Here is a 25,430-nt window from a genome sequence, read left to right as displayed (position 1 = left end):
GAGTGAGGGAGAAAGTGACCTGAGTGAACCCGAGGAGCCACTAGAGGGCGCTGATGTGACAATGGGGGAGTGGTCCCAGTCAGAGGGTGAGGAAGACATTAGAGTGGAAACTCCATGGTTAGATCCTCGATATAAGAAATTGCTGAGAAAGCGAGAGGAATTGCATCGAAAAAGGTATTAGCTTCTTTGGGGTGTGATGTCACTTCCAGGCAGTATAAAGGCAAAGGATTTTGGGTAATTGGGTGTGGGGTTTCAACACCATTCAATGGAAGAGGTTGCAGAGTGGGAATGTGCTTGAACAAGGCTTGCATAACTATGATTTCTGCCTCAATAAAAGACATTTTCTGCTGGAGGATTTTTGCTCGGGATCTCGGTGAGCTGATTCATCTGCTTAAATGATAAAAGGATTTGTTATCTAAGGAATTCCAAGTAGGCCGAGTTTGGCGCCTTTCCCAGACTCTGTTGATGCTTAGCTCCGGAGAGAGAAATAAACTCCCTTTTCCCTTGCCGTTCAAATCTGTTTGCCGCTATGTGTGCTTTTATCAATAAAGAGTTTGATTTTACCATGAAATAAGGGGCTTTAAAGTCAGTGAGTTCGCTCCAAGGGCCGTGCACAGAACATCAATGGCCTGCTGGCCCATGACTTCCGTTGTAGGATGCTTGTAGGATGCTTGGCTGCATAGCTAGAGGTATAACAAGCAGGAAGAGGGAGATTGTGATCCCCTTATATAGAGCGCTGGTGAGACCACATTTGGAATACTGTGTTCAGTTCTGGAGACCTCACCTACAAAAAGATATTGACAAAATTGAACGGGTCCAAAGACGGGCTACAAGAATGGTGGAAGGTCTTAAGCATAAAATCTATCAGGAAAGACTCAATGAACTCAATCTGTAGAGTCTGGAGGACAGAAGGAAAAGGGGGGACATGATCTAAACATTTAAATATATTAAAGGGTTAAATAAGGTCCAGGAGGGAAGTGTTTTTAATAGGAAAGTGAACACAAGAACAAGGGGACACAATCTGAGGTGAATTGGGGGAAAGATCAAAAGCAACGTGAGAAAATATTATTTTACTGAAAGAGTAGTAGATCTTTGGAACAAACTTCCAGCAGACGTGGTTGGTAAATCCACAGTAACTGAATTTAAACATGCCTGGGATAAACATAGATCCATCCTAAGATAAAATACAGGAAATAGTATAAGGGCAGACTAGATGGACCAGGAGGTCTTTTTCTGCCATCAGACTTCTATGTTTCTATGTTGTCTTAGAACAGTGATGGCAAACCTATGGCACGCGGAGCCATATCTGCTGGCACGCTAGCCATTGCACTAGTTCAGCTCCAACATGCAGGTGTGTGCAGGCCAGCTGTTTTTTGGCTTGCACAGAGGCTCTGGGAGGGCGTTTTTGGTTTCCAGAGAGCCTCCAGTGGGGGGTAGCGTTTTTACCCTCTCCCTGGTTCCAGGGAAGCCTTTGGAGCCTGAGGAGGGCAAAACATGAGCCTACTGGGCCCACCAGAAGTTGGGAAACAGGCCATTTTTGGCCTCCAGAGGGCTTCCAGGGGATGGAGGAAGCTGTTTTTGCCCTCCCTAGGCATTGAATTATGGGTGTGGGCACTCATGCATGAGTGATAGCAGGCATGAATGCTCTTTTGACACCCGAGGGAAAAAAGGTTCGCCATCACTGTCCTAGAATCAAGATCGATCCCATTGGCTTTGCTGCATTGGACCAGATTACCTCCGGAACCGCCTGCTACCGCACGAATCCCAGCGACCGATAAGGTCCCACAGAGTTGGCCTTCTCCGGGTCCCGTCGACTAAGCAATGTCGTTTGGCGGGGCCCAGGGGAAGAGCCTTCTCTTTGGCGGCCCCGGCCCTCTGGAACCAGCTCCCCCCGGAGATTAGAACTGCCCCCCCCCTCCCTGTCTTTCGTAAACTACTCAAGACTCATTTATACCGCCAGGCATGGGGGGGTTGAGATAGCTCTTCCTCCTAGGCCATTACAAGTTATGCACGGTATGTTTGGTTTTATAATAAGGGTTGTTTAGTTGTTTTTTATTATTGGATTGTACATGTTTAAGTTTAAGTTTAATCAGATTTGTATGCCACCCCTCTCCGCAGACTCGGGGCGGCTCACAGCAATAGCAATACAATGTAAGACAAATCCAATATTTAAATTAATTTAAAAAACCCCACAAGTTAAAACCAATCATACACACTAGCGTACCATGCATAAATTTTATAAGCCTAGGGAGAAGGAACATGTCAATTCCCCCATGCCTGACGACAGAGGTGGGTTTTAAGGAGCTTACGAAAGGCTAGGAGGGTGGGGGCAACTCTGATATCTGGGGGGAGTTGGTTCCAAAGGGTCGGGGCCACCACAGAGAAGGCTCTTCCCCTGGGTCCCGCCAAACGACATTGTTTAGTTGACGGGACCCAGAGAAGGCCAACTCTGTGGGACCTAACTGGTCGCTGGGATTCGTGCGGCATGTTGTGTTTATTATTGTTGTTAGTCGCCCCGAGTCTACGGAGAGGGGCGGCATACAAATCCAATAAATTATTATTATTATTATTATTATTATTATTATTATTATTATTATTATTATTATTCGACTGAATGTCTTTTTCCCCCCCTCTCATTTCAAGGTCTCTCTTTTTCCTGCCATGGCAACGATCGTATCCGAAAAACTCAGCCGCCTCTTCATCAACCTCCAGCCCTTGTGCAAAGTCCCTCAACTCCTGTCCAAGGCTTTGCCTGCTCCATCCTGCACGGTGGCAGCCTCGGAGGTGCCGCAGCTTTTCCGGAAACCCTACATCCACGCCGGCTACCGCCCCCTCCACCGGAGCTGGGCCTTCTACTTCCTGACCCTCTTCCAGCAGCACAACGAAGCGCTCAACGTCTGGACGCACCTTCTAGCAGCTTTCATGTTGCTGGGGCGGTTCTGGCAACTCTCCCAGGTGGTCAATTTTCTGGGCGACCCGCACGCCCAGCCCTTCTGCGTCCTGGCTGTGTCTTCCATCATCTACTCAACCTTCAGCACCTTGGCTCATCTCTTGCAAGCCAAGTCGGAGTTCTGCCACTACACGTTCTTCTTCTTGGACTATGTAGGGGTAGCCACCTACCAGTACGGTAGCGCTTTGGTGCATTATTACTACGCCGTTGAGCCAGAATGGCACGCCTGGATCTCCGGGTTCTACATTCCGGGCGCGGTGGGGTTGGCGTGGTTGTCCTGTGCTGGTTCCTGCTATGCCAAATACCGATGCCCACACCTCTCCCCTCTGCAGGCCAGGCTCTGCCAAGAGATGCCCTCTGCGGTAGCCTATGCGTTAGACATCAGCCCTGTACTCCATCGTATCTACACCGCCACCATCTCTGGACAAAGCGACTTGGCTGCTACCTACCACATGTACCACGTTTTGTGTTTCCTGGTTGCAGCCTTTTTTTTTGTCTACCCCTACCCCGAGAAGTGGTTTCCCGGGAAGTGTCACTTTGTTGGACAAGGCCACCAGCTCTTCCACATGTTCCTTATCCTTTGTACCTTCATCCAGTTAGAGGCGGTGCTTCTCGATTACCGGACTAGACGGGACGTTTACGCCCAGTTGCATGGCGGTCTGGCTCCCCTTTTTTCCCGCCTGTGCCTTGTGGTGATGGCTTGCTGTGGCCTCACCGCCCTCTACATGACGGTCAAGGTCAAACACAAAGTCTGGCCAAAGCGGGACTGAGTTAAGGGGACGCCGGATGCTGGGGATTTACCGCCAGCTTCTTCTTTAGATGCACTTGCTCTGGGAATATCTGTCCTGCTGTCGTTTAGGATACTGGTTAGGATAGGTAGCTATTGCTGGGGTCTTCCCCTCCTCTTGCACTGGAGATCTTGCTTGCAGGTTGCTCTGTCCAGGCAGCTGAGATGATAAGTGGGAGGTTGCGCCAGAAAGGAAGTGGACAAACCCTTTGCTGCAAAGGAATTCCTGTTTAGTTTCCTGGAAGGCAGCACTGTCACTCTGCTGTCTCCGGTTGAAGGGTGAACACTTGGTTGGTGTGCCTCCCAGAAGCTACGTCCATCTTTTTTTCCATCCTCCTGAATCAGAGCTGGCTTCTGCCTTCGGGCTTTTAGGAATCTACTCGATTATTATTATAAGAGTCCCCAGATCCTGGGTCAGAAGGATCGGTTTAGGACCCCGAGGCCCAGAACCGGTTCTGAACACCAGAGCTAGATGGAGGCACCCAACATTCATCCTGGGGCTCTCCAAACTTCATGTCAGAGAGGTAATAGGTGGAATCGTTCTTTTCACTGCTTCCATTTAAAACAGGTCTATCGGCCGTGAGCCACATGGAGAAATACCAGGAGAACTTCCTTTTGGTCACTTCCTTCTTTAAATAGTGCAGGAGCTTCCAGAAGGGAGATTAGAGACAACATATAACCAGCATTCCCCCTGGAGGAGAGGCCTTCTTAAGCCTCCATATTTTGAATTTAAAAAAATAGCTCTTGCTCTGGGTTCCACCGAGTTGGGGGCTTGTTTTTGGTTTTTTATTCCAGCACCTTTGCACTATGCAGTCCCGGCCCCACGATTCTGTTGCCCTACTTTGGGGCAATCGTGCAGCACTGGTGCCTTCACAGGTTGCCTTCTGCAATATCCAGAGGAAAGCATCCTTCCTTGTTTTGGGAAACCATCTAGGACCCCTGCTTGTCTACCATGAAGCCGGGCTTTGGAAACCTGACACCTGTGGATGTGCCTTCAGAAGAACATCTGTCTATCCAAAACTTTGTTATGTGGGAATGCTATTGCTTGTAATATTTTTTTTTAATGCAGTGGTAAGCATGTTTGGTGAGTGAGAACCTGGGTCAACGCTGCATCTCTGGGTCAAAGTGATAGTTGAGAATTGGGAAGAGATGGGTTTTGACGGCTAGTATTTTGAGGCTAGTGTCCATGCAACTATAATGGGTTGAGCTAATAGGCCTTAAAACAGTGTTCTGGAGAGTCCTTCCTCCAGTTATCTATGGGTTCCTTCTATCAAATTTAATTATCTGCTCAACTGCTACTCTCAAGTTTGTTTGGGGGTTTTTTACACAGAGATGAGGCTTCATTGTCATCTACAGTGTTCCCTCGATTTCCGCGGGGGATGCGTTCCGAGACCGCCCGCGAAAGTTGAATTTCCGCGAAGTAGAGATGTGGAAGTAAATACACAATTTTGGGCTATGAACAGTGTCACAAGCCATCCCTTAACACTTTAAACCCCTAAATTGCAATTTCCCATTCCCTTAGCAATCATTTAGATTATTACCATGTTTATTTATTAAAGTCTATTAAAAAAAATATTTATTAAAGGCGGACGAAAGTTTGGCGATGACATATGAGGTCATCAGGCAGGAAAAAACGTGGTAGGGGGAAAACTGCGAAGTTTTTTTTAATTAATATTTTTGAAAAACCGTGGTATAGGCTTTTCGCAAAGTTCGAACCTGCAAAAATCGAGGGAACACTGTATAACACTGGGGAACAGCGATTTCGTTGTCTTAAATCTATGACTTGTTTTCAACTAACTTTTGGCCCCTGGATCCAAAAATAACCACAGTTTTTATCTATCACGTCAACTTTTTAACACACAAATTGTGCATATAAAGGAAGGTGAAGTCCTTACCAAATATGCTGTTTACAAAGTATAATTTTATTCATACAAAGGCTATAATAATTATTGCAAGTTAAATTGTGGTTTTTTTAATCGAACGGTAATTATACATATTAAGGTAAAACATTTTGCTTATAGTTTTTTCTGGAGTGTTTAATCTGTGGACATTCTCGATTGAGGCTGTAACAATAGTCAGCCATCCTATGTTCATCCCATCTACCTTGATCCTGTGACTCCGTGACCTTCAAATCTTGGTGGAATCGCTTAGCCTGCTCATCAGTGACTGCACCAAGATTTTCCAGGAAGTCAGCAAGATGGCTATGTAAAAAATGCAATTTGATGCTCAGGTTGCCTAATTCAGTGTTTCCCAACCTTTTATGAGCCGCGGCACATTATTCAAATTTACAAAATCCTGTGGAACATTGAGGGGGGGGGGCCTAAAAATGTTTGGACAAAAAAAATCTCTTCCTCCCTTTCGCTCTATTTCTCTCTCTCCCCCTCTTTCTCTCTTCCTTCCTTCCTCTTTCTTTCCCTCTCTCTCTGCATCCCTCTTTGTTTCTCCCTTCCTTCCTCTTTTTTGCTCTTTCTCTCTCCCTCCTTCCCTCCCTCTATGTCTTTCCCTCACCCTCCTTCCCCCCTCTTTCTCTCCCTCTCATTTTCTCTCTCTCTCTCTTGCTGTCTTTCTCTTTCTCTCCCCCCTCTCTTTCTCTCTCTTTTTTGCTTTCTCTCTTTCTCTCTCCCCCCTCTGTCTCCCTCTCTTTCTCTCCGTCTCTTGCTATCTCTTTCTTTCTCTCTCTCTCGTACACCACGCCGCAGCAGCGGCATTGGGCAATAGCCGTGGGGCGGCGGCAGGGTGGTCAGCTGTGAGGCAAAGCTCCAGAACGGAGGCACCGACGGCGGCGGCTGGACGTGTTGCTAGACGCCGTACATGCTGGTGTTGCGCTGGGCATGGGCGTGGGACTGGAGCCTCCGTCCCGGCCCAGCCAGCAGGCAAGTGCCACCCACGCAATGCCAGCATGTACGGTGTACAGCAACATGTCCAGCCACCGCCGTCGGTGCCTCTGTCCTGGAGTTCTGGCTCGTAGCCAACCACCCTGCCACCGCCCAGTGGCTACTGCCCAGGTGCCGCTGCTGTCGGTGCCCTCCCGCTGGGCTCCAAAGCTCACCTGCTGCCGCCACCAAGGAAGCTCCAGTCGGGCGGGGCGCTACAGCTGCCGGAAAACTTGGAAGGCGCAAAGAAGGAAGCTCAGCTTCCGGTCTCACAACTTTTTGCTCTTCACACTCTCAGCAAAAAGTTGCGAGACCAGAAGCTGAGCTTCCTTCTTCGCGGCACACCTGACCATGTCTTCACGGCACACTGGTTGGGAAACACTGGCCTAATTAACTATATTATATATATAAAAGGTGTAGAGAGAAAAACTTGACGTGGTAGAAGAAAACTAACTACAGTTTTGAAACCAGCATTGCCTAATTAACTACAAAAAAGCTCAAACATCAAACTCCAGAGAAATTGCGTTACAAATTGTTCCCCAGTGTAATCTGTCCTTTCTAAACGACAATGCCAAGGATTGAGAGCTTCCATGGCAAACATTTATGGTGCCACCAAGCTGTAGTCCCTGCATTTTAAGATCTCCAACTCTACCATTCCCAACCAGATTGCACTCTGGGAAGGCATCGTTTTATTGGGCCTCTTTTCTATAAGCCTGTCTTCAACCCTCTTTTAAAAAAACCCAACCCATCTGCGTTTGTTGCTGTTACGGGATCATATGCCAAAGAACACCGTGTCTTTCTGAAGATAGTCTTCCTCATCTTTTGGATTGTTCCAAATTCCAATACATGCTTACTGGTAAGCAAGCAAATAAACTTAACACAACTGTCCTTATGTTCACAGTTGAAGAGGAATGAGGTTGCAACTTCCATTTATCAAACATACTTCCTGACTCTTCCGAAATTAAAATCCCTAAGCAGAGTCAGCTGAGAAATAATTCTTCATAATGGGTTGGCTCTGGATGGGCTGTTTATTTCAGCTGCAGCCCCATCCATACAGATAGGGGACTCAGCCGTGCTAAATTCCCCGGGGCCTATTTCTATGTAAACAAGCATGGAAGCGCATGACCGTCTTCCGTTGAATGCAGTGGGATTTAGCCTTGTCCCAACTCAATTTTACCCTTTGGTTTTTTTGGTTGTTGGTTGAAATCCAAACACTGATTAGTTACATCAGCATTCCCAAAACTCGAGGGCATGATTGATGCTGTAATCCAACATCTGCAGGCAGAGGTGGGCTGCTAGGGTGGGACGGTGACGTGTGCTCGCCCCCGTGGCTAACAGAGTCCAGCGCAATTCTGCTACTGCACCTGGGCAGGTAGAGAAATCGGGGTCCTGCGTGTCCGTGCGCAATTTTGCTACCTGCCCAGATGCAGTAGCAGAATTGCACTGGACTGCTTGGTTACCATCAATGTTCCCTCTAATTGTTTTTCAGTGTGGGCGGAAAGGTATAGTGTCTGAGCAGCAGTCCCCTTGGGACTGGGCGGCATACAAACAAATAAATAAATAAGAAAAAAAAACTTTTTTAATTAAAAGAAATTAATAATTAAAAAAAACCAAAATCCATTACTATTAAAACTAAATCAACCAGCAAAACCAAAAACATAACTATTAATAAAAACAGGTGAGGGCTGGGGTTTTTTTCTCTGTTATTATTTAAGCGCTTTTACCATATGCTTTAAATCAAGAGTCACTTCTCTCTCTGTTTCTCTCTTTCCTGTCATTCTCTGCCTCAATCATTTTCTCATTTCTCTTTTCTCCCCTTTTTTCTATCATTTCTCTCTATCTCTTCCTTCCACTCTTCTCTCTCTCTTGCTTTCTCTGTCTCTCTCTCTCTCTTCCTTCCTCTTTCATCTCTTTCTCTCTCTTTTTCTCTCCCCCTCTTGCTCCCTCTCTTTTTCTCACTTTCTCTCTTGTTCTTTCTCTCTCACTCTTTCTCGTTTTCTTTCTCTCTCTTGTTTTCTCTCTCTCACACTTTCTCTCTCTTGTTCTCTCTCTCTTGCTATCTCTTTCTCTCCCCCCTTTCTCTCTCTCTCACTTTCTCTCCATCTTGCTGTCTCTCTCCGTTCTTCTCACAGCGGAGGCTGGTAAAGGTGATATTCAATGTCGGGGACGCGCGGGCGGTTGCGTGTGCTCCCCATCCCCCTGCCAGCCCGCCCGGAACATTCAAAATAAGAAAAACCTTCGCCGGCAGCTTACGGGGAATGGTGGTTACCGTGCTGAAACATGGGCTTTGCTACCTGCCCAGGTGCAGTAGCAGAATTGCGCTGGATTGCATGGTTACTGCGCTGAAACACGGGCTTCGCTACCTGCTCAGGTGCAGTGGCACAGTTGCGCTGGACTCCGCTAGCACTCAGAGCCACGGGGGCGAGCACACGTCACCCTTCCACCTTAGCAGCCCACCTGTGCCTGCAGGAATATTAGCCGAGGGACACACGGCAGGCTGAGACACGGTGCAAATGACTTTTGCAACATCAGGACTCATTCTGAGTTTTCTATGCGGAACAACTGGATGTGGTTCGACCTTTGCAAAAGACCAGCCTGCTTTGTTTCCGAAACTGAGAGCGAAGATCACAAGAATCGGATGGAGAGAGTCTACGGAGAGGGGCGGCACACAAATCTAATAAAATAAATAAATAAATCTTCCCAACGCCATAATCTATGACCCAAAATAATCTTAATACTGTATAAGGTTTAAAAAAACCCAATTTTACAAACCTTAAAGGGAAGGCTCAAATATCTGGGTCATACCTGTCTATCAAATACCTGATCTAACTATGAGATTCCACAATCCCTCCTCATTATTTTAGCTTTATCTGTCTTCCAAAAAAAATAAAAATGAGCCAGCTCTGTTGGAGATGCATTAAGCCATCTGAAGTTTAGCTTGGCGCATTCAACAACAACAATAAGGAGCTTTGTGTTGTCTTCTGTTCCCCCAGTCCAAAAATCTCACAAAAAAGCAAGTTTCAATCTCTTTATGGATTCAGATATTGGATTCAATGAGATTAGATTAGATTTATTGGATTTATATGCCGCCCCTCTCCGTAGACTCGGGGCAGCTCACAACAATGGTAAAAAACAATACATAGTAACAAATCCAATATTTAGCAATCTAAATTACAGTTTTAGGTTAAAAAAAATCCAAAAGAAACCCCAATATATAAAAAAACAAGAACACAATCGAATCATACACAGAAACTACATGGGCAAGGGGGAGATGTTTCAATTCCCCCAAGGTGGGTTTTAAGGAGTTTCCGAAAGGCAAGGAGGGTGGGGGCAATCCTAATCTCTGGGGGGAGCTGGTTCCAGAGGGCCGGAGCCACCACAGAGAAGGCCCTTCCCCTGGGTCCCGCCAGACGACATTGTTTAGTCGACGGGACCCGGAGAAGGCCAACTCTGTGGGACCTAACCGGTTGCTGGGATTCGTGCGGCGGAAGAGGCCAGAAATTTTTGCTGTCAATTTAGTTTTTCCCAGGCTATGAGCCACCTTTTGTCCAACCTCCTTATCAGAATTACAAAGCTTCCTAGCTCCAACACTTTGGAACTGTTTAGTTTAGTTTTATTGGATTTATATGCCGCCCCTCTCCGAAAACTCGGGGCGGCTAACAGCAATCATAAACAGTATACAATAATAATCCAATACTAAAAGCAAATTTAAAACCCCTTAATACAAAAAGCCAAACATACATACAAACACACCATACATACAATTGTAAAGGCCTAGAGGGAGAAGGAATCTTAATTCCCCCATGCCTGGCGGCAGAGGTGGGTTTTAAGTAGCTTGCGAAAGGCAAGGAGGGTGGGGGCAATTCTAATCTCTGGGGGGAGTTGGTTCCAGAGGGCCGGGGCCGCCACAGAGAAGGCTCTTCCCCTGGGTCCCGCCAAGCGGCATTGTTTAGTTGACGGGACCCGGAGAAGGCCCACTCTGTGGGACCTAACTGGTCGCTGGGATTCGTGCGGCAGAAGGCGGTCCCTGGAATGGATGATACTTAGGGATGTGCACATTTTGTCCGAAATCTTTGTACCGATTGTCTTGGATGCTGAACGATGATTTTTTTTTTTCCAATCGCACTGCAGAATTTTTCTAGAAAGGAGATCCGGATAATATGCGTCTTGTTGATTTTTGTCCTCTTGTCTCTCCTACATTTTGTACATGTTAGTGGGCTTTGACACCTCCACTTATTTCTATTAAAAAAAAAACATTTTATAAACCAGATATTCTAGCCTCCTGCTTCATTTATCCCTTACAACAGTGTTTCCCAACCTTGGCAGCTGGAAGATATCTGGACTTCAACTCCCAGAATTCCCCAGCCACTAGGACTAGATGACCTACAGGGCCCCTTTCCAACTCTTGCAATCCAACCTCATTAGGGATTTGGACCCGAAGGAAATTCCCGGCATTCCCGATTTGGCATTTTTTGCCCACTGATGGAGTCCTTCCTAAGCTCCCCTGGGATAGGCGAGTGTTGTTCTTTGAAGGTGTATAGAAACATAGAGGATTGACGGCAGAAAAAGACCTCATGGTCCCTCTAGTCCAGTGATTTTCAACCTTTTTTGAGCCGCGGCACATTTTTTAGATTTACAAAACCATGGGGCACATTGAGGGGGGGGGGGGTAAAAAAAGTTTGGACAAAAAATTTCTCTCTCTCCCTCTTCCTCCCTTTCGCTCTATTTCTCTCTCCCTCCCTCTTTCTCTCCCTTCCTCTTTTTTTCCTCTCTCTCTCTCCATCCCACTTTCTTTTTCTCTTCCTTCTTTTCTTTTTTGCTCTCTTTCTCTCTCCCTCCCTCCCTCCCTCTATGTCTTTCTCTCTCCCACCTTCCCTCCCTCTCTCTCTCTTTCTTTCTCTCTTGCTCTCTCTTGCTCTCTCATTCTCTTTCTTTTTCTCTCTCTTTCTCTCTTTCTTTCTCTCTCTCTTGTTTTCTTTCTCTCTCTAAGCTTCGCGGCACACCTGACCATGTCTCACGGCACACTAGTGTGCCACGGCACACTGGTTGAAAAACACTGCTCTAGTCTGCCCCGATACTATTTCCTGTATTTTATCTTAGGATGGATCTATGTTTATCCCAGGCACGTTTAAATTCAGTGACTGTGGATTTACCCACCACGTCCGCTGGAAGTTTGTTCCAAGCATCTACTGCTCTTTCAGGCAAATAATATTTCCTCACTTTGCTCCTGATCATTCCCCCCAACTAACCTCAGATGGGGCCTCCTTGTTCTTGGGTTCACTTTCCTATTAAAAACACTTCCCTCCTGAACATTATTTAACCCTTTCACATATTTAAATGTTTCGATCATGTCCCCCCTTTTCCTTCTGTCCTCTAGACCAGTGTTTCCCAACCTTGGCAACTTGAAGATATCTGGACTTCAACTCCCAGAATTCCCCAGTCAGCGAATGCTGGCTGGGGAATTCTGGGAGTTGAAGTCCAGATATCTTCAAGTTGCCAAGGTTGGGAAACACTGCCTTACAACACCACAACACCTTCAATCAGTGAAGAGAGGAGGGGGCTATGGAGCCAAATGTTGCATATCCCATTGTGCTACAGAGAGAATTCGAAGAATTACACACACACACACACACCCAGTCTTTGCTGGGCTATTTTGACGAGGGAGGGGGGATTTGGGCTACATTAAAGGACTGGCTCTTTGGATGGGAAGGAGATTGATTGCAGGTGGAAGAGACCAAAAGGATGAGAACCAGAGGGGGAGAAGAGGCGAAAGAAAAGAAGAGGGGGGCACGGAGAGGGAGAGGAGAAAGGGAAGGAAAGAAGAGGGGGGAGAGGAGAGGAAGTGGGGGGGGGGAGGAGAAAGAGGAAGGAATAGAATCAAAATATCTAACCACTGGCATTTGTCATCTCATAAAGAGGATGTGTTGAACAGTGAACATCCGAAGTTCTTTTGCTCCAACTTTAGCTAAATTAAGAATGTGAGCAGAAAAAAAAAAGAGAAGGTGGCACTAGCAAAAAAAAGGGTTATGAACAAAAGCTGTCTATCTGAGCAGCTAGTAAGTAGACTCTGCACTTTCAACTTTTCAAGTTGTGGTCTTCCAACTCTTTACTAGGCTGAACCTGACTCACAATAAGCTAGTTTGGGATAATGCAGAGTTTCTCAAATAGTGGGGTGTTCTGTCGGGCTCTCTGGTAGAATCCTCCCGAAAATGCACAGATACAATTTCAGACGCACACACGTTTGAAAATTCAAAACAATGTTCTTTATACCGAAAATGCAAATAAACCAAGCCCTCTTTTGGGATAGCAAAGAGCCCTCGTCTCCAAACAAATTGGTGATTGGTACAAGTCCCTTATCAGTTCTGTGATACTTAGCTTGGTTTAGTTTCAAAGCGGGGAAAAATCAGCACACAAAAGGTCAAAGTCAGCAAAGCAGTCACGAAACACCACGATCAGATAATCCTCCACAATGGCCAAACCCACAGGCTGCTCTTTGTAGCAGCCTCACTAATGACCGCAGCCCCACCCAACCACAGGTGGCCTCATTTTCTTTGATAATAATATCTCAGTTGTTGCTGCCTATGCATCGCTCTCCGCATGCGTGGCTGTATCATTAACTCTTGTTCTGAATCCAAGGAGGAGCTAGAGAATTGATCTCCTTCTGAGCTGTCTGCCCCACTCTCCTCCTCCCTGTCACTCATGTCTTCTTGGTCAGAGGAGCCTTCATCAGCAGATTCCACCGGGAGCAAAACAGGCCTGCAGCATGTGGATGTCTCCCCCACATCCACAGTCCTTGGGGCAGGAGCTGGGCCAGAGCTAACCATGGGGTGGGGGTGGGGAGCGAAAATGTAGCTCCACCCCAGAGCATCCAATTTACACTGAAAGATGTTGAAAGAAAATGCATAAGCCATGCCCACAGTGTGATAGTAAAAAATTTGGTAGGCCTTCACTGGGTTGGCCCCCCTGGGGGAGACATGGAGAAATGCTGGGGGGGGGGGGGGAGAGACCTGACCCCAGGGAATGTGCTTTTTTTGCCACAGGGAGTGGAGGGGGGTGTTGCACCGAACAACAGCACACAGCACAGAGTAAGAGATATGAAGTGCAGATAACAAACCTTTAAGAGACACCATGGAACAATGTTTAACAGAGATGAAAAGAAAGGAGGAGAGAGACGGAGATCATGAGACTAACGGAAGTCTTCTGAAAGCTAAGATGAGGAAATATGACGAAGCGCATGTAGCGCTTGGCTTCACTGTGACTACGGTGGGAGACGAGGAAAGACCGATATGTTTACTGGGTGTAAAGATGTTGCCACGGACAGCATGAAGCCAAATAAATTAAGACCTCACTTAAACACGTTACACCCCAATCACGCTGATAAGCCCCTTGAGATTTTCCAGCAAAAACATGCTAAATATTGCAACCAATCGTCCCAGAGGAGTTTGGGGTGGGCACGAAATGTTTATTTCTTCCTTGGGGGGGGGGCATAACAGAAAATAATTGAGAAACACTGGGATAATGGGAGTTGTAGTGAAGCAACATCTAAAGAACCAAGGCAGATTTTTTAAAAATAAATCTTAATGGAAGAAAAATGCAACACGCAAATTGTCTGATATTTTGCCAAAAGAATTCGGGACACGTTTGTTAACTCTACAGAATTCTGGGGATTGTGTATGAAGGCAGGCAAAATACAGTGGTACTTCATGATACAAACCCCTCGTGTTACAAACATTTCGAGATACGAACCCGGGGTTCGGAAATTTTTTGCCTCTTCTTACGAACTTTTTTTCACCTTACGAACCGACCACAGATCGCAAAATGGCGTTCCGCTGAGCGCCGCTGCCCGGCTGTCACCTTTTGAAACAGCCGGGGGGCTTCTCGGTGTTCTCCCGAACCCGATTTTTTGCCTAACTTTTTGGGTTCCGGAGGCCGCCAAGAAGCGCCTGGCTGTTTCAGGTGGACAAAACCCTAACTTTTGCCGAACTTCCGGGTTCGGGGTTCGGGAGAACGCTGAGAAGCCCCCCGGCTGTTTCAGAAGGTGACAAGCGGGAGGCAGCGCTTCTCGGCGGCCTCCCAAACCCAAACCCGAAAAGTTCAGCAAAAGTTCGGGTTCGGGAGAACGCCGAGACGCCCCCCGGCTGTTTTAAAAGGTGACCACCAGGCGGCGGCGACCAGTGGAGCACCATTTTGCAATCCCCCCCCCCTTGCACGCATTAGTCGCTTTTACATTGTTTCCTATGGGAAACATTGTTTTGTCTTATGAACTTTTCGCCTTACGAACCTCCTTCCGGAACCCATTAAGTTCGTAAGACGAGGTATTACTGTACTGTATATTAAAAAAGACATTACAGAAAAAACGTAACAGTGTTCAGGAGAAATAACTTTCTGTTCTAGAGATACAAGTTGCCTCATTGTCTGATTTCAAAAAAGTCAGATTCAGGAACCTCTGGGATATTTTTGGTACAATGTGACCACATTACTGAGTGTCCTTTGTAGCTGACTCTAAATGTCAACACACAACGTTGCATGACATGTGTTTTGAAATAAAGAAAAACCCTGTCCAGTCTTCCTTTAAGAGAAGCAGCTAGATTAAGATCTTAAAAGATGCTAGGTTCTCCCGCCTGGTCCTCCTCTACATTCTTTCGGTTTTCCAGGATGACAATGAGAGAAAAACAAACCTCAAATAATTCAAAATGCACAAGCAAATAATCAAATGCACTACAGAGAAGCAGAGAATGTATGGTTTCCGTTGTTCTTTTAAAAATAATAACAACCAGGTGTTGTGGTTAGCTCTGGCCCAGCTTCTGCCCCAAGGAATGTGCAGGTGGATGTGGGGGAGACACCCACATGCCACAAACCTGTTTTGTTCCCAATGGAATCTGCCGACGAAGCCTCCTCTGACCAAGGAAGCGTGAGTGACAGGGAAGAGGGGAGTTTGGCAGACAGCCCAGGAGGAGATCAATCATCTGTATCATCCCTGGATTCTGAATGAGAATTAATGACACATCCATGCAGGTGCAAAGTGATGCATAGGAGACAACAAATGAAGGATTATTGCAAGAGAAAATGAGGCCACCTGTGGTTGGGTGGGGCTGCTGTAATTAGTGCTACAGATAAAAGTGCAGCCTGGTGTTTTAGCCTCATGGCAGTTTATCTGATTCATTGTTTCATCAAGATCGTGGTTTTTGTGCTGTTCAAGATTGTGTGTGGACTCTCTGGACTTTAGAATTGGACTCAATTTCCCAATTATTGGGTGAGCAATTGGATTGCATTTCACCTGTGCCTTTTGTGTACCAGAAAATCCCTTTGACATTTAAAAAGGGAGCTTTTTCTGTTGATAAAAACTTTTGGGTTTTCCTTTTATCGCGTGGTGTGTGTCTTCCTGGACTAATTACCCTGTAATTACGGGCGTTTGAAACACGCCGGCAGAACACCAGGGAAGTAACAAAACATCAAGTTCCCAGAAAGGCCAGGGACGATATCTCTAACTCTGCAGTTTTTGACAAGGACAAGTTTGGAACGAGGAAATCTTATTGACGCAAAAATACGTCTACCGCTCGCAGAGAAAGAATCCGCCTTCTTCTCTGGTGGTCCTTTGTACTTCGTTTCATCCAAGTGGGAAGTTAGGACTTGCCCTGAACCAGAAAAGAATCCGTTTCCCTGGAAAATGAGGCAAGGTTGAACATGCAGGAGCAACCGATACTCAAATTGTGGGCATTTTTGCATTTACCGTGTTTTTGGAGTATAAGACACACTGAAATATAAGACACACCTTAGTTTTGGGGTAGGAAAATGGGGAACAGAATCTGCTTACCAGATATTCATCTGGCTAGCGTCCTTAGTCTGGTCAGTTTCAGCACATTATTTTATCCCCTGGTTAGGGCTTTAAAAAAACTTTATTCAGGGAGAGTAACAATGAAAGAGCCCGCAAGAGCTGCGAACATTGTTAGAACCTGGTTAGGGCTGGAAAGAAAAATTCTGAGTAAGTAGAGCAATGGGAAAAAACCTGCAAAGATTTAGGGCTTGGAAAACATTCTTTGCATAGAATAACAATGAAAGACCCTGCAAGCCGGTAAGAATTGGGAACATTGTTAGCGCCTGGTTAGGGCTAGAAAGAAACATTTGGAGCAAATTAGAGCAATGAAAAAAACTCTGCAAAGAGTTAGGACTTGGAAAACATTATTTGCAGAGAGTAACAATAAAAGAGCCTGCAAGGCAAGAGCTGGGAAAATCGTTAGCAGCTAATTAGGGAGGGGTAAAAGTTTGAAAAAAAGCTGCATTCAGAGTATAAGATGCACCTGAATTTTCAGTCTCTTTTAGGGAGGAAAAAGGTGCATCTTATACTCCAAAACATACAGTAGTTTTTATATTACTTTGCAAATAATTCAAGGCTGCAAACATGTACAATGCTTCTCCTATTTTCCCCACAACAACAACACCCTGAGAGATGAGTTGGGCTCAGAGCAGGGGTGGGATTCTACCAGTTCGGGTGAACCGGATGCTCCAACAATCACCTGGGAGCGAACCAGTTCACTCCAACAATCAGCTGCACCCGTCTGCTTTATGAGCTACAGGGAGTGGACAGAAAAATGGAAACACTTGACTTTTTGGCATCATAATGTTTGAACATGTTCAAATCAATCAAAACTTGACATATTTTAATATTTTTTAAAAAATTCTATTATTTGATATGTTTTTCAAACTACCTTTTTTTTACAGAAATTTAAAGAAATGGGTTATAACCTTCTAGAAATGGCTGACCTCTCAGACTTTCAAAGAGGCCGAATTGTTGGTGCTCGAATGGCAGGCGCTAGTGTAACAGAAAGTGCCCGAATGTTTGGCGTTTCAAGAGGTCATGTCTCAAAAGTCATGACTGCTTTTGAAAGAGAAGGGAAAACGTCCTCAGCCAAGCACAGATCTGGTCGAAAGTCGAAGTTGTCTGAGAGAGACCGTCGGACTCTAAAGCGAATGGTTAGAGCAGATCGCAAGACCACAGCTCCTAATATCACTGCAGAGCTCAATAGACACGTACAAAACCCAGTTTCACAAAAACTGTTTGAAGGGAGCTTCACAAATCTGGATTCCAAATCTGGATTTTCAAGGTGTTTCCAATTTTTTGTCCACCCCCTGTATATCGTCTCAGCTGATTCGCATGGGAGTGGTTTGTTGGGCCTCAGCTATGTGTTCTCCCCACACAAGGCACACAATCACTAAACTGATTGATAAACCAACAGGATCCCACCACTGGCTGAGAGGATTACCAGCCTAAAGTCACCCAGCCCACTTTCATGTCATATGCTGCAACGTCCTACCGGTCAATGACTACTTCAGCTTCAACCGCAACAACACAAGAGCACGCAACAGATTCAAACTTAAAATTAACCCCTCCAAACTTGACTGTAAAAAATATGATTTCAACAATCGAGTTATCGAAGCGTGGAACTCATTACCGGACTCAATTGTGTTAACCCCTAACCCCCAACACTTCTCCCTTAGACTCTCCACGATTGACCTCTCCAGGTTCCTAAGAGGCCAGTAAGGGGCGTGCATAAGTGCACTGGTGTGCCTTTCGCCCCCTGTCCAATTGTCTTTCCTTTCTCTCACTTATCATATATATTTTCTTTCCTTCATATATCCTCTCCTCTAAGTTCACTTTTACCCTTATATATATTACTACATGTCTATTTTTCTTCCTATGTATTTGTGTATTGGACAAATGAATGAATGAATGAATGAATGAATGAATGAATGAATGAATGAATGAATGAATGAATGAATAAATAAATAAGATGGGACTAGAACTCCCAAACTCCCAAGTTGCTAGTGTGTCTGCAGGCAATTTCGCTACCTGCCCAGGTGCAGTAGAATAATTGCGCTGGACTCTGCTAGCACTCAGAGCCACGGGGGCGAGCACACGTCACCCTTCCACCTAAGCAGCCCACCTCTGGTTCTATTTACTAATTTTGCTACTGGTTCGGGAATGGGAATGTGCATTCACAATGCTTCTGTGCATGCGCAAAAGCTTCTGCACATATGCAGAATTTATTTTATTTACTTATTTGATTTGTATGCTCACAGCAATAATAAACAATATATAACAAATCTAATAATTTAAAAGAAACACTAAAAACCCCATTATTAAAAGCAAACATACACACAAACATACCATACAATATCGATTCCTATGGGAAAAATTGCTTCTACTTAAGAACGTTTCTACTTAAGAACCTGGTCACGGAACGAATTAAGTGCTTAAGTAGAGGTGCCACTATATGTCTAAATCTAAGTCAACACAATTTACCTGCCTTGAAGTCAATCCCAGAATCTAGGACAAAATGCTTTAGTGACCTCTGTGAATATTTAGTAAATTCTTTTAACTAATTTCCCTTGTAAGTTTTTTATATCTGTGTGGATGCGATATTTCTATTTATTTTGCATCGCTGCCAAATAGAACACTGGCAGGAGCTAATCAAAAACTCTAAAGCAAACGAACTTATCAAAGCATTTTTTGGGGTAGAGGCAGGTAAGACTGCAGAAATATGTTCTCAGTCCAGTGCGTGGATTTTTTATTTTTTATTTTATTATTATTATTATTATTATTATTATTATTATTATTATTATTATTATAATAAATATATATATAGATAGATAGATAGATAGATAGATAGATAGATAGATAGATAGATAGATAGATAGATTGGATTTATATGCCACCCCTCTCTGTAGACTCGGGGCGGCTAACAACAGTAACAAAAAACAGTAAATCCAATACTAAAACAACTAAAAACCCTTATTGTAAAACCAAACATCCATACATGCAAACATACCATACATGAATTGTAAAGGCCTAGGGGGAAAGAATATCTCAGTTCCCCCATGCCTGACGGCAGAGGTGGGTTTTAAGGAGTTTACGAAAGGCGAGGAGGGTGGGGGCAGTTCTAATCTCTGGGGGGAGCTGGTTCCAGAGGGCCGGGGCCGCCACAGAGAAGGCTCTTCCCCTGGGTCCCACCAAATGGCATTGTTTAGTTGACGGGACCTGGAGAAGGCCAACACTGTGGGACCTAATTGGTCGCTGGGATTCGTGCGGCAGAAGGCGGTCCCAGAGATAATCTGGTCCGGTGCCATGAATGTTCTTTGATGATATCCGGGCGGGTGGGTGGAGGTTCCCACCACTGCTATCAGTTCGCCGTACTGGGTCAAACCAGTAGCAACCCACTACTGCCCCCAAGTTTTGGAAATCTTGATCCGGAGTCTCCAACCTTGGCAACTTTTAAGACTTGTGGACTTTTTGTCAGCTTTGGCTGAGAAATTCTGGGAGCTGAAGTCCACAAGTATTAAGTTGCCGGTGTTGGAGACCCCTGATCTATAGGCACGAAAGAGCTGCCTGCTTTGATGCTTTTAAAACGTCCTCATGATATTGGCCAGCTGCCTGGATGCAGAGGTCGTTGGCTCATGTTCACTGCCCTTGCTAGGCTCCTCAACTAAGCAGCCCCAAAGATATTTGGTGAAGATCACTGAGATCAAGGCTGAAGGACCCAACGCAATGCAAACTGTTTCCGGCTTCCCTTGGGAAATGTCCGAGTGTGGCCTCTCTTCTTGCTCTTGATGACCCACTTAGAATATTTACAAACATTTTGTGCTAGATAAGAAGGCACAACTATACGCTTTGTACTCTGCCACGATTAAAGTTATGAACCTCACTTATCTGAGGTTCCCTAATTTAAAAAAAACAGGATGTTCCCATTGTAGGGCAATTTGGCAAAGCTGCGGGCAAAGAATTCTTTTTTTCAGTTTTGGCTCTTTCTCTAGTCCAGTGATGGCAAACCTATGGCACGGGTGCTACAAGTGGCACACAGAGCCATATTTGCTGGCACATGAGCCGTTACCCTAGCTCAGCTCCAATGACCTATAAAGCCCTTCATGGCACCGGACCAGATTATCTCCGGGACCGCCTTCTGCTGCACGAATCCCAGCGACCAGTTAGGTCCCACAGAGTGGGCCTTCTCCGGGTCCTGTCAACTAAACAATGTCATTTGGCGGGGCCCAGGGGAGGAGCCTTCTCTGTGGCGGCCCCAGCCCTCTGGAACCAACTCCCCCCAGAGATTAGACTTGCCTCCTCGCCTTTCGTAAGCTCCTTAAACCCCACCTCTGCCACCAGGCATGGGGGAACTGAGATATTCTTTCCCCCTAGGCCTTTACAATTCATGCATGGTATGTTTGTATGTATGGATGTTTGGTTTTACAATATGGGTTTTTAGTTGTTTTAGTATTGGATTTACATGCTGTTTTTAGCTGCCACGAGTTTACGGAGAGGGGCGGCATACAAATCCAATAAACAAATAATAAAATAAATAAATGTGCATTTTCTGATTTTCTGGTCACCTGGAGGCTCGGGGGGGGGGGCATTTTTGGCTTCTGGAGCGTCTCCAGGGGCATAGGAGAGGGCACATTTGCCTCTGGGGCCTGGGGGGTACCAAAAATGAGCCTACTGGGCCCACCAGGATTTGACAAATGGGCTATTTCAGTCCTCCAGAGGACCTCCCGGAGGGGGGGGGCATTTTTGCCATCCCCAGGCATTGAATTATGTGTGTGGGCACTTGTGTTAGGATTAGCAACCCTGGGTGATATTTCAATGTATTACCATATAAGGTAAAAGGTAGAATGTAAGCCTGCTAATGCTGAGTCATAGGTTGTGGACTGCAATTTGATTGGGCCAGAGCATTATAAGATACAAATCAACTTCACCAGTTCTTTCTGTCTGCTGTTGTTTGCTGTTGATGGTGGTGGTTGTTAGTTGGGTGGCTGGAGCAGTTTGAGCATGAGTTAAATATTGAGTAGAGTAGTAGCAGTGATATGAAGAAACCTGGGCATGAGGATTCCAGTGGGATAGCAGTTATAAATTGGGGCATGAGGATTTGGGTTTTATAAGGGACATATGAAAGAAAAAGGAAAAAGGTTCACAATGACTTTTTTTTTTAAGATAAGGGCAGGATGATTCCAATGGGTTTACAGTGATATAATTAGAGTAGGGTATGATGATTCCACTGGGTTTGTACTGATATAATGGGAAATGATGATTTGGGTATTATATGGGATGGATGGAAGGAAGGAAGGAAGGGAAAAAAGGTTCCCCCCCCTTCTTTTATTTTTTCTTCCTATGTTTATTTTATTTTTTCTCTCCTTTTTATTTTTTCCATTTCCATTTTTTTATTTTTTATTTTATCTATTAAAATGAATTATTATTAATTTGGCTAATTGGGACATATATGATAAATTATTTGGACCTCTCTGTTTCCCCCCTTGAATTAATATACTTTTGATCCATGTAAAAGTTAGGTAAATTTAGGATTTAGTTGACATGATTGGGAATATTTGTACCAAACATCTTTAACTATATAAGTCTTCGGAGAGGGATGGCATACAAATCTAAATAAACTAAACTAAACTAAACTAAAAGTGTTTGAATTGAATCCGTTGCTCGTGGTGGCTTCTTTGTTCCAATCTGATAGGCCCAAAGCAGAACAGAGGGAAGTGAAACTATATCACTGTATACAACGGAGAAGTACATTTCTGCCTGTTGGCTGCATCAGACAAAGAGGGATGAATATCTGACTTCTGTGTCCGTCTCCGCTGGAGGAGAACTGCCCCATCGGTCTCTCCCTCTTCAGTTACCCTGCAAGCCATCTGGTGACTCAGCACGCAAACACTTTTGATCCTGAAATGGCTTTTGACATGCCAGTCAACGCCCCAAGTTACTTCCTTTAATGTTTTTACAGCAGCTTCCAGGCAAGTGATAAAATACTTGTTTTTCATTGTGCAACTGTAGCTGCCATTCCTAATAAAAAGAACACGCTATGTCAGAGGGTGTCAAACTCAATTTCATGGAGGGCTACATCAAGGTTGTGCTTGACCACAGGGGGTCGGGCAGGGAGGCACATGGTTAACATTGCTCCTACAGCAGCCCGAGCGCTCTGCCAGTGAAAACAGGCTCCCAAGTTGCGTTTTCAGCTGCTACAGCCTCTTGTAACCCTCTGCCAGTGAAAACGGAGCTCGGGAGGGCTACATGCAGTGATGGGCTGCTACCCCCACGGGGGAGGAGGATGCAGTGAGGGTAGTAAGTTGATGCACTACTTACTGAGTACTTAATAGTTTTTTTAAATTGTCCTTCCTTCTCTAGTACCTTAGTTTGATCCTTAATTACTTTTAAAATAGAAAATAATTAATAATAATAATAATAATTTATTGGACTTGTATGCCGCCCGTCTCCGAAGACTTGGGGCAGCTCATAACAACAATAAGAACAATAAAAATCTAATAATTAAAAGACTAAACCCATTATCTGGCTCTGTTAAGAAGTGCTATTGCTAACATGTTGTAAGACGCCCTGAGTCTAAAGAGAAGGGCGGTATTAAAAAATTGAATGAATGAATGAACGAACAAACAAACATAAAATGTAGATATATACACACACACACACACAGCTCTTCAAAAATTATACACATTCAACCTCATTTACTGCGATAAGAAAAACATACCCAAATCCCAAGATGGAAAAAAAGGAAAAAAATGCAAAACTTTTCCAGTGGTTCTGTGCCCAAAATTTTTCTACCAGTACTGCATACCTGACCATTCCCATAGGAGCCCATCACTGCCCGTAGGCCAGATTTAAGAATCCCGCAGTCTAATTCCAGCCTCCTCCAGGTCTTGAGTTTGACACCCCTGTTTTCCTTGTTGAACCAAGGAGCCAAAAATATCCTCTCAACAGTTTTAGGTGATTAAAAAAGTCTTCACCCAGAGAGTCTATTGCAAATGCCCATGTAACACCAACACTCCGCAGTCTGCATTGGTTGCTGATCAGTTTCCGGTCACAATTCAAAATGTTGGTCATCACCTATAAAGCCCTTCATGGCACCGGGCCAGGGTATCTACAAGACCGCCTACTGCCGCACGAATCCCAGCGACCGGTTAGGTCCCACAGAGTGGGCCTCCTCCGGGTCCTGTCAACAAAACAATGTTGTTTGGGGGGTCCCAGGGGAAGAGCCTTCTCTGTGGCGGCCCCGGCCCTCTGGAACCAACTCCCCCCGAAGATTAGAATTGCCCCCACCCTCCTTGCCTTTCGTAAGCTCCTTAAAACCCACCTCTGCCATCAGGCATGGGGGAACTGAGATATTCTTTCCCCCTAGGCCTTTACAATTCATGTATGGTATACAGTATTTGTATGTATGGATGTTTGGTTTTACAATAAGGGTTTTTAGTTGTTTTAGTATTGGATTTACATGCTGTTTTTTGTTACTGTTGTTAGCTGTCCTGAGTCTACAGAGAGGGGCAGCATACAAATCCAATCAATCAATCAATCATAATAAATCCACGCACTGGATTGAGAAAATATTTCTCCACCCTTACCTGCCCCTACCCCGAAAAATGCTTTGATAAGTTCGTTTGCTTTAGAGTTTTTGATTAGCCTCTGCCCGTGTTCTATTTGGCAGCGATGCAAAATAAATAGAAATATCGCGTCCACACAGATATAAAAAACTTACAAGGGAAATTAGTTAAAAGAATTTTCTAAATATTCACAGAGGTCACTAAAGCATTTTGTCCTAGATTCTGGGATTGACTTCAAGGCAGGTAAATTGTGTTGACTTAGATTTAGACATATAGTGGCACCTCTACTTAAGAACTTAATTCGTTCCGTGACCAGGTTCTTAAATAGAAATGTTCTTAGGTAGAAGCAATTTTTCCCATAGGAATCGATATAAAAGCAAATAATGTGTGCAAACCCATTCGGAAAAAAAGCTTGGAATTTGGGTGGGAAGAGGAGGAAGAAGAGGAGGAGGACAGTCGCTGCCGAAAGAAGAAGGTGAGGGGAATAAAAAAACTCCAAAACTTTAAGGCTTTAAAAAAAGAGGGACCTGAGGCAGCGAGGAGGAGCACATGCCTCCCATACACTCGGCGCAAGGCTGCCTCCCATACACTGCGCCAGAGAGAAACCCAGGCGGGCAAGAGAGGGGAACCTCCCGCTCCTTTACCGAAAAGCAGCTGCTTCTGCTACCTGCTTCCTCTTCCTCCCCATGCTGAAGGGCTCCCTTCTCCTCTCGCTCGTTCCTTCACTGTGGTGACTCCTCGGTTTGGCTGAAGACGAGTTGATCTGGCCGGGGCAAAGCGCCCCCTTTTGCCTTTCCGTGCCCAAATGCTCCGGGAGGCAACCTTGCGCCGGGTGTATGAGAGGCAGCGCGAGGGAGGTTTATTCCCTCTCCAAGTGCCCAGAGAAAGGAAAATGCTTCGTTCGCTCTGGGCTGCCAAAGCCTCCTTAAGCGCCACTGAAAGGCTCCTCTGGCAGCCCAGAAAAGCCCAAGATGGCCGGGATTAAAGGGGGGATGGCAGGAAACTGGCTGGGCCTTCGTGCCGCTCTCAAATTTTTGGGAAATTTTTCCGGGCTCGAGTTCTTAAGTAGAAAATGGTTCTTAAGTAGAGGCAAAAAAAACCCCTTGAACACTCGGTTCTTATCTAGAAAAGATCTTAAGTAGAGGCGTTCTTAAGAAGAGGTACCACTGTACCTACTTTAATAAAGAGAAGGACCAGGGGAGACATGATAGCAGTGTTCCAAGAGGTGGGAGCATTGTTGGCACCTGGTTAGGACTGGAAAGAAAAATTCTGAGTAAGTAGAGCAATGGAAAAAAAGCTGCAAAGATTTAGGGCTTGGAAAACATTCTTTGCATAGAATAACAATGAAAGAGCTTGCAAGCCGGTAAGAATTGGGAACATTATTAGCACCTGGTTAGGGCTGGAAAGAAACATTCAGAGCAAGTAAAGCAACGAACCC

At 45.2% G+C, this 25,430-nt stretch overlaps 1 protein-coding gene and 1 long non-coding RNA gene across 2 annotated transcripts in view; one reads left to right on the top strand and one right to left on the bottom strand.

The window, feature by feature from the left end:
• PAQR7 (progestin and adipoQ receptor family member 7) overlaps positions 1-5,321 on the top strand; it is a 33,747-nt gene extending 28,426 nt beyond the window's left edge. Inside the window, exon 2 of the mRNA XM_070764249.1 lies at positions 2,644-5,321. Coding sequence (XP_070620350.1) covers positions 2,662-3,720 — 1,059 coding nt within the window. The 5' untranslated portion in view covers positions 2,644-2,661 and the 3' untranslated portion in view covers positions 3,721-5,321. The remainder of the gene's footprint in view (positions 1-2,643) is intronic.
• Positions 1-25,430, bottom strand: part of LOC139174134 (uncharacterized) — a 44,043-nt gene that overhangs the window by 3,817 nt on the left and 14,796 nt on the right. The window lies entirely within an intron of this gene.

Source organism: Erythrolamprus reginae, chromosome 11 (genome assembly GCF_031021105.1).
Source record: "Erythrolamprus reginae isolate rEryReg1 chromosome 11, rEryReg1.hap1, whole genome shotgun sequence".
Classification (NCBI taxonomy): Eukaryota; Metazoa; Chordata; class Lepidosauria; order Squamata; family Dipsadidae; genus Erythrolamprus; species Erythrolamprus reginae.
The sequence above is the reverse complement of the archived record's forward strand: the minus strand, read 5'-3'. Positions and strand labels throughout refer to the sequence as shown.